The 13,786-nt window shown below is 35.0% G+C and overlaps 3 protein-coding genes across 6 annotated transcripts; 2 read left to right on the top strand and 1 right to left on the bottom strand.

The window, feature by feature from the left end:
• Positions 1-551: 551 nt before the first annotated feature.
• Positions 552-4,436, bottom strand: LOC125202719 (alpha/beta-Hydrolases superfamily protein). 2 transcript variants are annotated; one of them, XM_048101168.2, is made up of 9 exons: positions 4,297-4,436; positions 3,981-4,177; positions 3,241-3,270; positions 2,610-2,736; positions 2,374-2,520; positions 1,670-1,800; positions 1,449-1,586; positions 1,283-1,381; positions 552-942 (listed from the first exon to the last, which is right to left on the bottom strand). In XM_048101168.2, exons 1-9 carry the CDS (start codon positions 4,340-4,342, stop codon positions 733-735), a joined length of 1,125 nt encoding a protein of 374 aa, XP_047957125.1. In that variant the 5' UTR covers positions 4,343-4,436; the 3' UTR covers positions 552-732. The 2 variants fall into 2 exon arrangements, with proteins under 2 accessions (XP_047957125.1, XP_047957130.1); XM_048101173.2 differs by having other exon boundaries at positions 3,981-4,172; positions 4,297-4,427.
• A 927-nt stretch (positions 4,437-5,363) lies between these two features.
• On the top strand, positions 5,364-6,235 carry LOC125224424 (uncharacterized). The gene is made up of 3 exons (XM_048127859.1): positions 5,364-5,626; positions 5,718-5,772; positions 5,890-6,235. The coding sequence occupies exons 1-3, from the start codon at positions 5,541-5,543 to the stop codon at positions 6,064-6,066; spliced, it is 318 nt and encodes a 105-aa protein (XP_047983816.1). The 5' UTR covers positions 5,364-5,540; the 3' UTR covers positions 6,067-6,235.
• Positions 6,236-7,914: 1,679 nt separating this feature from the next.
• Positions 7,915-9,337, top strand: LOC125212483 (uncharacterized). 3 transcript variants are annotated; one of them, XM_048112688.2, is made up of 4 exons: positions 7,915-8,254; positions 8,759-8,891; positions 8,981-9,063; positions 9,113-9,337. In XM_048112688.2, the coding sequence occupies exons 1-3, from the start codon at positions 8,091-8,093 to the stop codon at positions 9,035-9,037; spliced, it is 354 nt and encodes a 117-aa protein (XP_047968645.1). In that variant the 5' UTR covers positions 7,915-8,090; the 3' UTR covers positions 9,038-9,063; positions 9,113-9,337. The 3 variants fall into 3 exon arrangements, with proteins under 3 accessions (XP_047968645.1, XP_047968646.1, XP_088920191.1); XM_048112689.2 differs by having other exon boundaries at positions 7,916-8,254; positions 9,128-9,337; XM_089064065.1 differs by having other exon boundaries at positions 7,921-8,254; positions 8,981-9,337.
• Positions 9,338-13,786: the final 4,449 nt, after the last annotated feature.

Raw genomic sequence — 13,786 nt, 5'->3', positions numbered from 1 at the left:
TGAAATCCAATTTAAATTGAATCCAAATTGAGTTCTTGACCTCTTGAAACTAGAATGAAGCATTTAAGATTTTTGTTGGTATGATCCAAAATCGAAACAACAAAAAGATCTTAACTTTTCAAAATAAAATGTTAGATCCCACATGAGTGACATGACCAGCACTATTCTAAGGGGATATTGTTCGCCTATATACAATGCAACCTAACCTAAAAGCACTCTCATTAGAATAGCATATTTGTCACATGAAGAAGAAATTAATGATTCAGATTTCAGACCCACCAAAAAAATCTGGAACAGGTCTGGTATGTTGTCGTTCTGACAAGATTACACGCAGCTAAAACAAAAAAAATGAAATCTTTCTCTAATCATGGCTTTTTAAAGCAAACTTTTCAAAGTTAAAAAAAAAACACAATAAACTCTGTGGAGTTGTGATTGGTGCAACAGCAAAATGCCATTATATGTTTGAAATCAAGCTGGCATCGAACCACAATCAATAGCCTGTAAAAATCTGTATACCAACACTCGATAGAGAGATGGAAATGCACCTAACATAGCAACAATAAATCACGTGTTTTTCGTGTGTAAAATGCATTCAAGAATGAAAATATCTTGCAAATTCATTTGGTTTTCTGCAGTCTGAGAGTCTAAAAATTCTTTCTTGCAACTCTACGAGTACCTTAAACGAATACCGGAATGCTGTTTTAGCCGAAGCACAAGACAGGGAGGCCTTGCTTAGCAGTGCTTGTCGAGCCAATCTATAATATCGTTGAAGACTTTGAGTATGATGTCATCGGCCTCTCCCTCGAGCAGGGAGTGGAAGGAGTGGTCGTACAGGTTGAGCGTCTTGTCTTGGCTCTTGGCTCTCTCGTATAATGCGTTGCTCACTGATGGATCCGTCACTTTGTCGTCCTTCCCGTGCAGGATCAGTAGTGGCAGAGACACCTGCAGTTGGAACAAGTTTGCGGCTTTCAGCGAAAGAAAAAAAAACCTTATTTAATGAAACGACGTTGTTTTGAGCATTAGGCATCAGCTAACGACATCGTTTCGATCAGCAAACATTTTGTCCATATAAGGTTTCTCGCCTGTCATATCACCATCGAGTTGACTGAAATTAGGATCCGCGAGATAATTGCGAAGGGTTGAAAAGTTGTGATTTTAAATTCAAATTCCAAACCTTATGAGATTTATCAGAAGTCAATGATTTAAATGACAATTGTTCCTAAATATCAACAACAAACTAGAACAATAAATGGTTGTAATGAAGCAATTGAGAGGGACATACCTTATCCAATTGTTGCTCGATTTCTTGCGTTGTCCTCAGCAACTCCACGGCTGTTCTTAACCGAGGCTTATGCTTGTAAGCAACGACGTTGTAGGCAGTCTGAGCCAAGGCAAAAGTTAGATAAACCTACTTGTCACAATATCATTAACATGGTCAGAATCACAACCTGTTGTCGCTTCTTCACATCTTTGAACGCCAACTCGGCTAAGTCCTTTTGTGGGACAAGCTTTTGCTTTGGAAATAGGTTCGCGAGTCCAATTAGAATTTGATCCAATGGCCACGGGGGAACCATTTCATCTGCTAACTAGATATAGATATTTCATCAACTCGAAGCACGGGGAAACTATCGAAGGATGCTTAACTCGTAGAAGAGGAAAACTAAGGTACCTTGCACATAGGTGCAGCAAGAACTGCACCATTCCAAGCATCGGGTTGTTTTAGGTGCACCTTGAGGGCTACTGCTCCCCCCATAGATTGCCCAAACAGAAAACTTGGCAAAAGACGAAACTCTGGATTCTCTGCATCGGATACTTTTTTAGCTACGAAACAGCTAAGCAAAGGGAAAACAAAAGGAAAGCATTGCACTACACAGTTAAACCAAATGTTCCAACCTAACTTACTAAGATTAGGCCTTACTATGCACAAGCATCTAGTTTTGGCATCCACGGACACATACAAATCATCTAAGAAACGACTAATAACAATTACCAATAAGTGCCAAATTCACGTCGAACATCCTCAACTCCAGGGGCTGCATATCTTGTAGCTATTATACCATAACGATTCCACAAATCTAGAATACTCTAGACGTAAACCTACACAAATACTTCATATAACCAATTTATCATCATTTGTACGTGAATTCTATACGGGATATTTTCTTATAATTTCATAAGCCTCGAACGCTGCCTCCTCTGATTCATGAAAATGAATGCCTTTTACAGCAAAAAGTATTGACTCACACACCACAAGATAGAGATTGTATGTTATAAACACGAATTGAGATTGTAGAAATCATCGTATGTAACACCTTTCACTATAGAGATTGTAGAAGTCGTCGTATCTAGCAACTGAGTGCATGGGTATCATACCTTTCACCTTAGAGTATTGCTCAATGACATCATCAACGATTAGGTCAAATTTCGGAATGTAGCCATGTAGACCTTCTGACAGACCAAATCCTGGGTAATCCATAGCAAAAACGGCATAGCCAGAAGATGCTAACTTTCTAGCAATTCCTACAAAAATTAAGTAATAGTTTAGTTCCAAGATCCTCCTTAAAAACAACAAAAAATATATATCCAAGTATATCTTATGAGTTACATACCTTCAAAGAAAAAAGTGCATGTATCGCCATAACCATGACAATAACAGACCACTGCCTTTGGGGACCTGCTATCTGGAACCCAACTTTTCGAGAAAATTTCCAACCCTCTGGAATTCACATCATACGACTGTAAGAAGATATAGGACAAGTTACCATCAGCAACAACATCAAGAGCTTTTGAATGAACTATAAATACCAAACGCTGCAAGTCCATGCTGCTTATGACAGAGAGGAGCAATGCTAGATTCTACCGAAGGCAAGAATGCTAAGCAAATGATAGTTGCGTTGTACATCCCCTTGGCACATTCAACTAAATTCATCAAGAAACTATAGGAAGAAAACTCCTTGTAGACAAGAAATTTTTTGAAAGAGGAAAAGTCAACATTTATGTGAACCAAAAACTAGTTCCTTTATGTTGAATAAGCTTCTTTTTACAGGAATCTTAGCACAAGTTAGATTGTTGGGATCTCATGAAGAGACAGCGGAGTGATAATGCATGGGTAGAAATGCCATCATGTGAAACAATAACAGAGGTTAAAGTAGGGAATAATAGAAGAATGTGGCTTAAAGCTTGCAGGGATCCCTACATCTTCAACAACATATTAGCCAGCAAAAAAAAGAGAAACTTTACCTCTGTCATCTTCAACCTGTCGCATGGCATCTGCGAAAACGAGGGAAATAGCCTTGAGAACTCTACGAGATAGATTTATGCATGCAAACGAGCAAAAACAAAGGACAGAATATAAGATAAAGCTCACACTTTATAACTTGCAAGGATAAATAGATTACAATTCATTGCCAATATCATAGAGTAGAAAAAATTAGAAATCTTTCAGGACTGTGAATGAAGATGACCCAATGAATGATGTAAATCAAGCGAAAACCAAGGAAATTACAAGACAATTTGTTTGAAAGGCATATGTAGATTGACATTTTGGCAGCCGGCAGTCGAAGGAGCTGATAAGCTTATGACATTCCTATGCAAAGACATCATCACCGGTTTTAGGCAAAGACAAATTGATCCCTTCTAACTGATGTAACTAATGTTTAATTTATTTCAGTATTTCTACCACAAACTTTCACTTCATCCTATCTATTAAAAGCATCTTCTTGCATTTTTGGCATTTTAACTTTGAAACATCTTAAACAAACATGGAGCCTAAATTACTGCATATCAAAACTCATTCCCACCACACAGTTCAATATATCAAATTTATGCAGTTAAACAGAGTAATTTCTCATCAGAAATCCTACCAAACAAAATTCAAAACATATTGAATTTTTAACTTAACAGATTTAATTTTCAAACGGCCGAAATTTCAAAAGATTCAATTTTTAACTTTCAATTATTAATTCAAAAAAAGCAAAGACCTTAAACAAGATATGATCAATGGAGAGCTGCATGTGCTTGAAGGCCTCACGAGCACGACGCCTGGGACCCACTTGGTCCATGTCAGCATCCAGAATCTTCTGGAGCTCCTCAGTGATACCCTCGAACTTCACCGGCTTCCCCATCGCCTGCAGTGCTCTCTGAGTCTTCCTCCTAGTGGGAGAAATCGTGGGCTTTACTTCAATTTCATAGAGAGAAGCAGACCCAGAAGAAATGTTAAGAGAGTGAAAATTCCAAGAAGAGGGAAAGGGAATAAAGCAAAGGTGATGACAAGTTGGGATTCGCGTAATTGAATACCATAGAAATGATGCAGCTCAGAAATCTCTGTAGCTCTCAATGCCATGTGGATATGTGAGAGTGGAACGTTAACAATTCATAATCTTGCTTTTAGGAGAGAGAATAATTGTTTAAGTGAAAAGAGCAAATCAATTAGAGAGGATAAGATAAATTGTGTATATATATTAATTAAATATTCTTCTTTAATGATTTTGCTTGGTCGGAACTCACCTAGGGCGTTGCTTAAACAATCATTTCAACGCCAGTTAAATACTCGTCTTCAATGAATTTTTCCTTTTTTATACTCATTGTGTAAAAATTTTAAAATGTTCTTGACTGATTTTTTTATGGGAAGATAAATTGCGTATATACAAATTACTAGTTTATAGACTTTCACACCGTAGAAGAAATAATCAAAGGATATATGATAATTTTATTATTTCCTACCTTTGTCATCCTCCATCCTATTATTATTCTTCAAATAAACATAGTTTTTTTTCTATCTTTTCTAAAATCTCTATCAAATTTCTAAAATCTCTATCAAATTTATACTCTGATTCCATTAAAAATGAAATATTTGCTTTTCAACATGAAATTTTATGTAGTGTTGTTTTATGAGTTAATGAAGAGGGAATAAATTAAGTGAGATGAAAAAAGTAGATATGATGTTGTTTCTATTTTAGGAAACATTTCATTTTTAACGAGACAATCCAAAAAGAAAAACGTTTTTTTTTTGTTTGACGCAGGTGTTCGGTGGAATCAGATTAATCATACTCGGCCGGGCTTACAGATTAAGGCTGAAAGTCTCCCAGCGGGTGTGGTGGAGTTTTCACCCGTGACGTCAAGATCACCACAACTCCCCGCTACCATTGGTGAGGGTTTGAGATTAATATTATTTGAGCATTGTACCATTGTTCAGTTGTTCTAAACAAATTAAATTATTAAATAAATGATCCATAAAAATATCAATTTAACAAAAAAAATTGACGCAATGTAGACCGACCGTATTTTGACGGTGTTTATCTATGTAGTCAAAGAATTTCTTGACACTTAAAAGGTTAATTTCATTTTTATTGGAATCATATAGATAAAAATTTGATAATTTTTGTTTGAAGAATTTTTTTTGATAATTAGTTGATGTATAAAACATCAACTATCGGCCTTCCAATTCAGTTTATACATTTCCAAAAATTGGGTAGCTTGTTTCTTGGGAAATCATCCCAATTTTGCTATAATTCCTCTGCTGCGATTTTGCTGGTGAGAAGATGGCCGATTGTTGTGAGGTCGTTTGCCCCAAGCCCCGCCGGGTTGCCCCGCTCAATCTCAACACTATTTCCAGATTTCACATGCGGTGATTGCCATATTTAATTTCCTTCTTCTCTCTCTCTGATTTGAATCACGCACGTGTTTTGATTTGATGCATTGCATTGTTAATGAAACAGTAATGATTCCGAATCGAATCACGGTGCTGATCTCCTAGGGCTAATCCTTCGGCAGGTTGATTTCTATTGATGCGATTTGATTCGTCAATTTCCTTTTCCCTTTGTATTGCAATTGCAAATTTGCAATGCATGTTGTTATTCATCGATTCTGACGATCTATGTTTTGTTGCAGGACTACAATGAATCGCTTCCATTCTCGTTTGGATCGCCTCCAAGCAGAACGCAAAATCCTGTGGTTCACGATGCAGATTTCTGGGTTGAAAAGCTGACATTTGATTCATCTTGTGAGCAATTCACAAATTTGGGGAAGAAACAAGCAGCTAATAGATCCAGATTGCAAGGTTTTTGACTGCCGCTTCATTCTCCATACATAGCAAAATAATTTTGATCTCTTGAAACAACCTCAAGAAGTCAAACTGAGAAATTAAGCTAATTTCTTGAGAAATGTATTTTCCTTATTGTTTCCAACTTCTGTAAAGAGCATATATTAGTAAATATATATAGCATTTTCAAATTAATCTCATCATTCATATTGTTAAAAATCTAACCTTTTTTCTTCATATTGCTTGCTGCTATAATTCATTTCGATCAATTCGAGGGAGGCTAAAGAACAAATGCCTAGCTTGTAGCGAAGCCTCGCATAATTGGCTACTTAAGGGTTTGGTTAGAATATCGACAATGTGATCAAAAAAAGGCAAATGCCTCGAATCTATTTCCTTGGCCATAACAAAATGAATGTCAAGTTCGGTGTGCTTGGCTCTTGAGTGAAGAACTATGTTGGAGGCCAAGGATATTGAGTTGAAATTAGAAGGTGCAAAAACTTTCATACCAAGTTGTAGAAGTAAAGATTGCAGTCATACAATTTCTGAAACCACATGAGCGACTGGATTTAGATACAACCTTTTTTTAGCACACTATGATACCCAATTTGCTCCAAAGTAAGCGTAATAATAAGTTGTTGATCTCTTGTCATCAATATTGAAAGCCCAATCTGAGTCAAAGAATGTAGTGAGCCTGGAACAGTCGCTTTTATGTGCAGCCCCAAAAAACAGTAGTACGTACTATATTTAAATTAAATATGGTAAGTTATTGGAGTTATGATTTCACTTATAATATGAAGGAAATGATACTAATATTTAAAGTCATGTCCTTATTTGCTTATAAAAAAGTGAATAAAGTGTACTACTATTTTTTCCGTAAAAAGGATAAAGTTACATGAATATAATGAATATCAATACAATCGTAGCACCTCTACCAACTATCCATCCTTGGAGTTCGAAGCTACTCTGCGGTCCACAAACGACAGAGTCGTTTAATTAAGCTAGATAGTTTAGAAAAAGAGATTGCATATTAAAGATGAGACGTGAAAATCCACAGATACGAAGAAGAAACTAGAGAAAAAGAATCGAAAAACTTATCTTCGTAGATCATGTTTATCAGCAACCACCTAATCTAATCCAATCGAACAAGCCACGTCATCAATACTTAATTATTTTCTCTTCCAAGCAAAACCATTTTTTATGGTTCATCAATAACAACCCAACCATATCATTATATATTTATTTTCTGTATTATTTTTTGTAATAATAATATTATTGTATAAAATATTTATTATTGCATAATAAAATTTAGAAAAAAACACAAACTAAAATTTTATAAAAATAAACAAATAAAAAAATATAAATTAAAGTTTTAAGAAGGATAAAAATTTAGAGAATCATGAATATATTATTCTCATCCTCCTTTTTTTTTCATAAGTAGTTAGCAACAATGTGAACTTAAAAATAGTACTATAAAATTGTATCAAAGAAGAATGGTCACAGGAGGAGCAAAAATAATATTTTTTGTATGTCAAACTATAGTAAAGGAGGTTTATATTTATAGAGGATAAAAAATTATGAAATTTTATAATTTTTTAATAAAGTATGATATTTTAAAGATATATAAATTTAAAAAAATATATAACCAATGTTTGGAAAATGAAATTGAAAAGAGTGAGAGACCAAACGATTGGAGGTTGGCTTGGAGGAGAGAGAACGGCCTCCACTTTCAATATTTCTTTTAATTGGGTTGATGTGGCATTCAGCCATAATACACATGTCAAAGTGACACATTTTCATTTTTTAATGTCTCATTGTAAATGACACATTTCTTAGACCAGAGACGTGACGCTCTCTACTATTTTTTTCACTCTTACCTTAGCTTTTCTATAGACTAAGAAAATGTAAACTAGCTAATAAAAATATAAAATGGAATAACTACGAGTACTAACTTTTAAGTAATTACTAGTAGTAATTAGTAATTTGATTTTTCAATTTCAACATCGAATTTACTGAAATCGAAATTAGTCGGCGGAGGTGGAGAGAGTTGGTGATGGCGGCAGCCACTTTCAGATATTTGGTGCAGCTACACAGAGACGTTCCCAAAGCGGCGAGATTTTATTCGGAGGGTCTTGGCTTCACCATTGATGTCTGCACTCTCCGATGGGCCGAGCTCCATTCCGGCCCGCTCAAGCTCTCCCTCCTCCATTCTCCCAGGTGCGTTTCCTATTCTTTGTTTCTTAATTCTACTATTAGATCGCTTAATTATGTTAATGTCGATGAATTCGGGTAGTATTTTTCAGAATGGCGATTGAAAGATTGGGTTTTGAGGCGTAGGGAAAAAAACGTTTTGTTGCTTGAAATTGGAATTAGTTCTATCAAATTAGTATTGGTAATTTTTTTATGATGCAAGAAAATGTGATTGAATATAGGTTTAATGGTTGGCACAACCACTGTTTGAAGCAATCTCATAATTGTTTTAAAGGGTTTGGTTTATGGATGAAGATCATGCTATCGAGTACTGTATCAACTTTTGGTTGCTACTTAGGTTGAAGCATTGTATTCTATGAAGTTCTTTTTGAGCTTCTTCTCGTGTTACAGCGGTTGGCTTGTAATCCATATGAACAGTGCCTCTTCTTTGCGTTGATCAGGTGCTTGAAAGGCATGATGAAAAATTCTCTTTAGCCAGCTTGTTAATATGCCATGCTTCTATTTTTGCAGCAACCGTGCTGAACAGAAGGGTTATTCGTCGCTCCTATCCTTCACAGTAACGGACATCAATAGTACTGTGACGAAGTTGATGACCTTAGGTGCCGAACTGGATGGCCCAATCAAGCATGAAATCCATGGAAAGGTAACCTCCAATATTGGTTTACACCTTAAGCTAACTTCATTAGTCAGGCATCTCCTCCTTAAATTAATTTATGCATTGACTTTCAACAGGTGGCAGCGATGAAGTGTGCTGATGGGCATGTGTTAGGTCTGTACGAGCCTGCTTAGAAGCTCCAGAAATGAGTGTTGCAACGGTAATGACAAATTGATAGAACAAAATGTAACTTTCTGGTGCATACACAGTTGTGATTTTTGCAGTTTGAAGGAAGGTTTTTCGGGAGATGCTTGATGGCATAGAAGCAAGGCTTTCTCTCACTGTTGACGATGCTCCTGGTATGCAGCAACGCCTACACCATAAAATCTGTTGAGCACTGCTGATTTTTGAAATGGCTGTTGCATTGTTAGAATTCATTTTTTGAATAATCAAAGTGAATGATTTCTCTCAATTTGAAGCATTTAGATTTCATACATCTAATCTTGTTTCAGCAATGATGCCATCTGAGTAGTACCCTAGTGTATATACAGGAGCTCTCTTAGTAATGGAATGTGCGAGTTTGCGACTTCAAGTTCTAACTTAATTTCGATAAGTTACAGCTTTTGACCTGTCCAGCGCAGCTGGTGTTTTGCTAATATTGTTATTTTCTGTTTCTCTACATATTTGATTATCAAGAAATATATAAGTAATTGGAGAGATGCGAAAATATATAACAAAATGTGTGCAACTGTAATTGTCTCGTGATTAACTATAGCATATCAACAAATTTGTGTTGTGTTTTGATGAATCATGTTTCAACAAATCATTGTACTAGATATTAACTTGGCCCTAGTTAAAATCTTTTTGAACACAAATTACAAATTTTTATCTCAATAGGGGTATTAACTTGACTGCATAATATAAAAAAATAAGTAACAAATATATATTATTAATTCGTGTTTCAAAAAATGCTTAAATTGGTGCCTATTTCATGTGATTTAGCTCGGCCTGGCCCATTTGACCCACCCATTCTAACTGGCCGGACTGGGTTTGAGTGGGTTCAGCCCAATGAAGCCTATTTGATGTTAGGATTTGTCTTTGTATGTTCTTTTTGATAATAATGTATCTGCTCTGCTATTTAGTTTATTAGCCTTTGCCTGTTTGATGCTCAGTGAACCTAGAGTGGCCAACGATGTAGTGAGAATGTTGTTTGCATGAGATTTGTAAATCAAATATGAGAACTGTAACTCATGCAGTCCTCTGTATGATTTGGTTCAGGATATGAGTATATTTTGTACCAATGCCTCCTTCAGTCGTGTTATCAAGAAGAATACTCGCTTCTTACATTGTTTACATTGTTGGTTATATTTTTCTGTGTCATCTTCCTCTTGTGCAATTCTTCATTGTTCAAGTTTTAGTTTAGTATTAGTGTTCACCATAAGAAGTGCTATGAAAATATAATAGGAAGCTGCCTACCAATATACTTATGATCATTGAGTTTTTTAAGAAAAATTGTGTGCCCCTTTTCATCCATGTTTTCTTTAGATAGATGACTGACTGGGTCTGATGCATATATGACATGTCAATATTTGGAAAAGAAAATAGGATGTGAACTCTGGTAGACAATGTTTTTGGATATATACTCCAGGAATGATCAAGGATGGGTTGTTTTAGGCCTAAGCACTGCATCATCAATGTAAACAGAATACTTAATGACGAGTGCGGCCATATTTGTGTTAGGCAGTTGGGAGCCGCTTAATAAATTTGGCTATAGAAGTCTAGTCAAGTTTGAGATTTAGTGTAACGAAGTTTTCAAGTCATAAATTGGCTTTGATCCAACCATCTAAGCAGCAGCAGAAGGCTCTGCTATCACCTACAGATGCCAATTAGTTCATTTTAACAAATCCAAACTAAACTATTCACAAGTTAAATCTCTAGAGCTCCTCATGAGTAAAGTTCTTTTTTTCCTGTAAATTTCCATAGCTAACTGTTAAATTAAATTTCCACTTATATGTTCATTTTCTATATATGGAATTTGAGGAACAAGGGAAAGTATGCTGATTGAGGTCGGTGAAGTACATTTACCGTATTTATATATTTTTATACACATCGGAGTACAGTAGCTGGCGATCCATGAAGTGACAAGTGAACAAACATCTTGAATCTCATGATGCAAGCTAGAAAATTTTTTGCTATTGCAGATATAATTTTGTAGTGGTAGTGCAAGTTGGCCACCTTTTGGCATGAGGATAAATATGATGGTGATCGATCCTAGCCCGTAAGCAATGCCAAACATGTGTATATCACCAATCTTTTCAAGATCTATCTATATATCTTGCAGGATCTCTCTTCCACCATCTTTCTGCATGTCATTTCAGCAAATTTGCATTTTCTTCGCGCATTATATCTTCCGTCTTTGTCTTGTATCATTATTGAGTGCAAATGGGTCGAGCACAGACGACAAAAACCAGGTACCCAATTCGTCCTTTAACTCTAGGGCTGCCAAGATGAGTTAGGGTAATCTATTTTTGGAAATAAAGATATTATTGAGTTAGAAATGTAATGGAATGGAAAAAAAGAAGAATTTTTTTTGTGGGTGGAAATAAGAGACTTGGTTGACTATGGGCCAAAACCCAATGGCAGTGCTCTCTACACATGGCTGTTGGTATGCTAAAGTGGCTTCTCATGCTTGTCACTGTGCTGCCACAATCATATGTGATAGCTACCAATATCACTAGTACATTTTGTCGGGTTTCTCTTTCTCATCTTGCTCATTCATGCACGTTTTTTTTGTCGCATTTTTCATTAATTCGTTCACCAAAATTAATCTCTATTTAATGGTAAGCAATACTCTGATCACTTTTTCTCTCTATCTCTCTCATACTTCAATTAATTTTGCGTTGAATCTCGTGTCATCCACTGTCAAGAGTGAAGACTAATTTTTTTGGATGCAGATAGTATATTTTTCCTTACTTTATCCATGTATATTATGCATACATAAATAATTTGCCCAAGCAAACATGTTTTGATACTAAATAGCATATTCAGTAGGTGCTGGAGGAGCATTAGCAGCCCTCGTCGCTGGATTGTTTTTGGGTTTTAGGCCCTCTTAAACTATTGTCTGCGTTTTAGGCCCAAATTTGCAAGAATGCTATGTCTAACCTAAGAATATTAAAAATGAAGTCTAATTCTTTATCACTTGTTTAATCAAATTAAATTCTAGGTCGGATTGTCTATGGGCTATTTCTTTATCACTTGTTTAATCAAATTAAATTCTAGGTCGGATTGTCTATGGGCTATGGCATTGAAGGGGTTATTCTAATGCTTATAACACCCTAATTCAAAATCAAGACTAAATCTCTACTTTTAGATTTTAAAATAAGTGGATGAGATTAAATCTTACGAATCTCAATAAATAGTAGACAAAATATCAACAAAAGGGTAATATCGTCATTATGTTATCATATGATAATTTTCGTGAATGTTTTTTTATATCAACATAGTGTATTACAAATATCAACAATATGACATAAGAATATCAACACTAGTATAAGAAAATATCAACACATATTTATTGAGATTTTTACATGGTTTTATTAGATTTTTACATGATTTTATTGAGATTTTTTTATGTATTTGTTGATAAAAATCTGGTTATCAACATTTACGAAAACTAAAACAAAAAAATATCAAATTTCATCATCCAAATGTCGTTGGAACATATGCATTTGAAATCTCGTTGGAATACTTATAAAATTATCTTTAATTTGATATATTTTTTGCGAAAAAATAATTTAAATCGAAAGAGTTACGTAAATTTAAAGTTTTAAGATGATTTTAACGAGAGATAATAGACATTAATACCCTCTAATTTTATTTATTAATTTTCTTAATTAAAAATATAATTCATGTGGCATTATTTCAACCATTAGATCTTCTAATTTAATGACTAAGATTTAATCTTAATTTAAGATTGATAATTAGTTAGCAATTGATCACTCCCCGATATTGAATAGTACTCCATATATGTAGGAGTATTTTTTTTTTAGAATTGAATCAACTGCACCTACGGTTAATATAACTTGTGAGGAAAAATAGTGGAAACCGACCTCCCTAAAATACTTTTTTAAAACATATTTTTGTGCCAATTCGTTTATAAGATGTGGGTTTAGGGTTCAGCTGTGGGTTTAAACCTAAGCTGTGCGTGCCAAAGGTTATCTCCGGCAGTTATATGTCTTTTGTATGACATGACTGATTGATTTAATGTGTGCCCAAGCAAAGAAAAAAACATCAGTGTTTTATTTACTAGATACTCGCTCCGTCCACTCACTCTATTCTATAAGAATATGAATTTTTTTTTTCGTCCGTTCCAAAAAAATATGTACTGTATATTCTAATTCTTTAAACTCTTTTCACATCTAACATCAATTCTCCACTAATAATACTTTAATTACTTTTTCTTTGCACCTTTATCTTATTTTATCAATTGTGCATATTCTTGTAGGATGGATGGAGTATATACCTAAGTAGTAGTACTTCATTCGTCCCACTCAAGATGTCCACAGTCCATCTTTCATTTTTAGTTTGTCTTGTTCAAATTGTTCACCTCCCATATTTGGAAATAAATTATTCTCTCATCTCTCCTCACAAATATATAATCACCTTTTTTACTCTACTTCAAAATCATGTGCTATTCAAGATGTTCAAAATCATGTGCTATTCAAGCATGTGAACATCTTGAATGTTCTTGAATATGACGGAGAGAGTATTTGTATTATTGCATCGACCGACTTGAATATGAATTTAGTAGTAATAAAAACCAAAGGTAAATAGAAAACTAAGAGCATCCACATTGGTGCCCTGTCCGTCCGTGCCAGCAGCGGGGACACCACTCGTCCGCCAATGCAGCTTGTCCATCCTTGCCAGCGGCAGGGCGGTGCTCT

Source organism: Salvia hispanica, chromosome 2 (assembly GCF_029641045.1).
Source record: "Salvia hispanica isolate PSC_SH4W2 chromosome 2, Shi_PSC_v1, whole genome shotgun sequence".
NCBI classification, from domain to species: Eukaryota; Viridiplantae; Streptophyta; class Magnoliopsida; order Lamiales; family Lamiaceae; genus Salvia; species Salvia hispanica.
The sequence above is the reverse complement of the archived record's forward strand: the minus strand, read 5'-3'. Positions and strand labels throughout refer to the sequence as shown.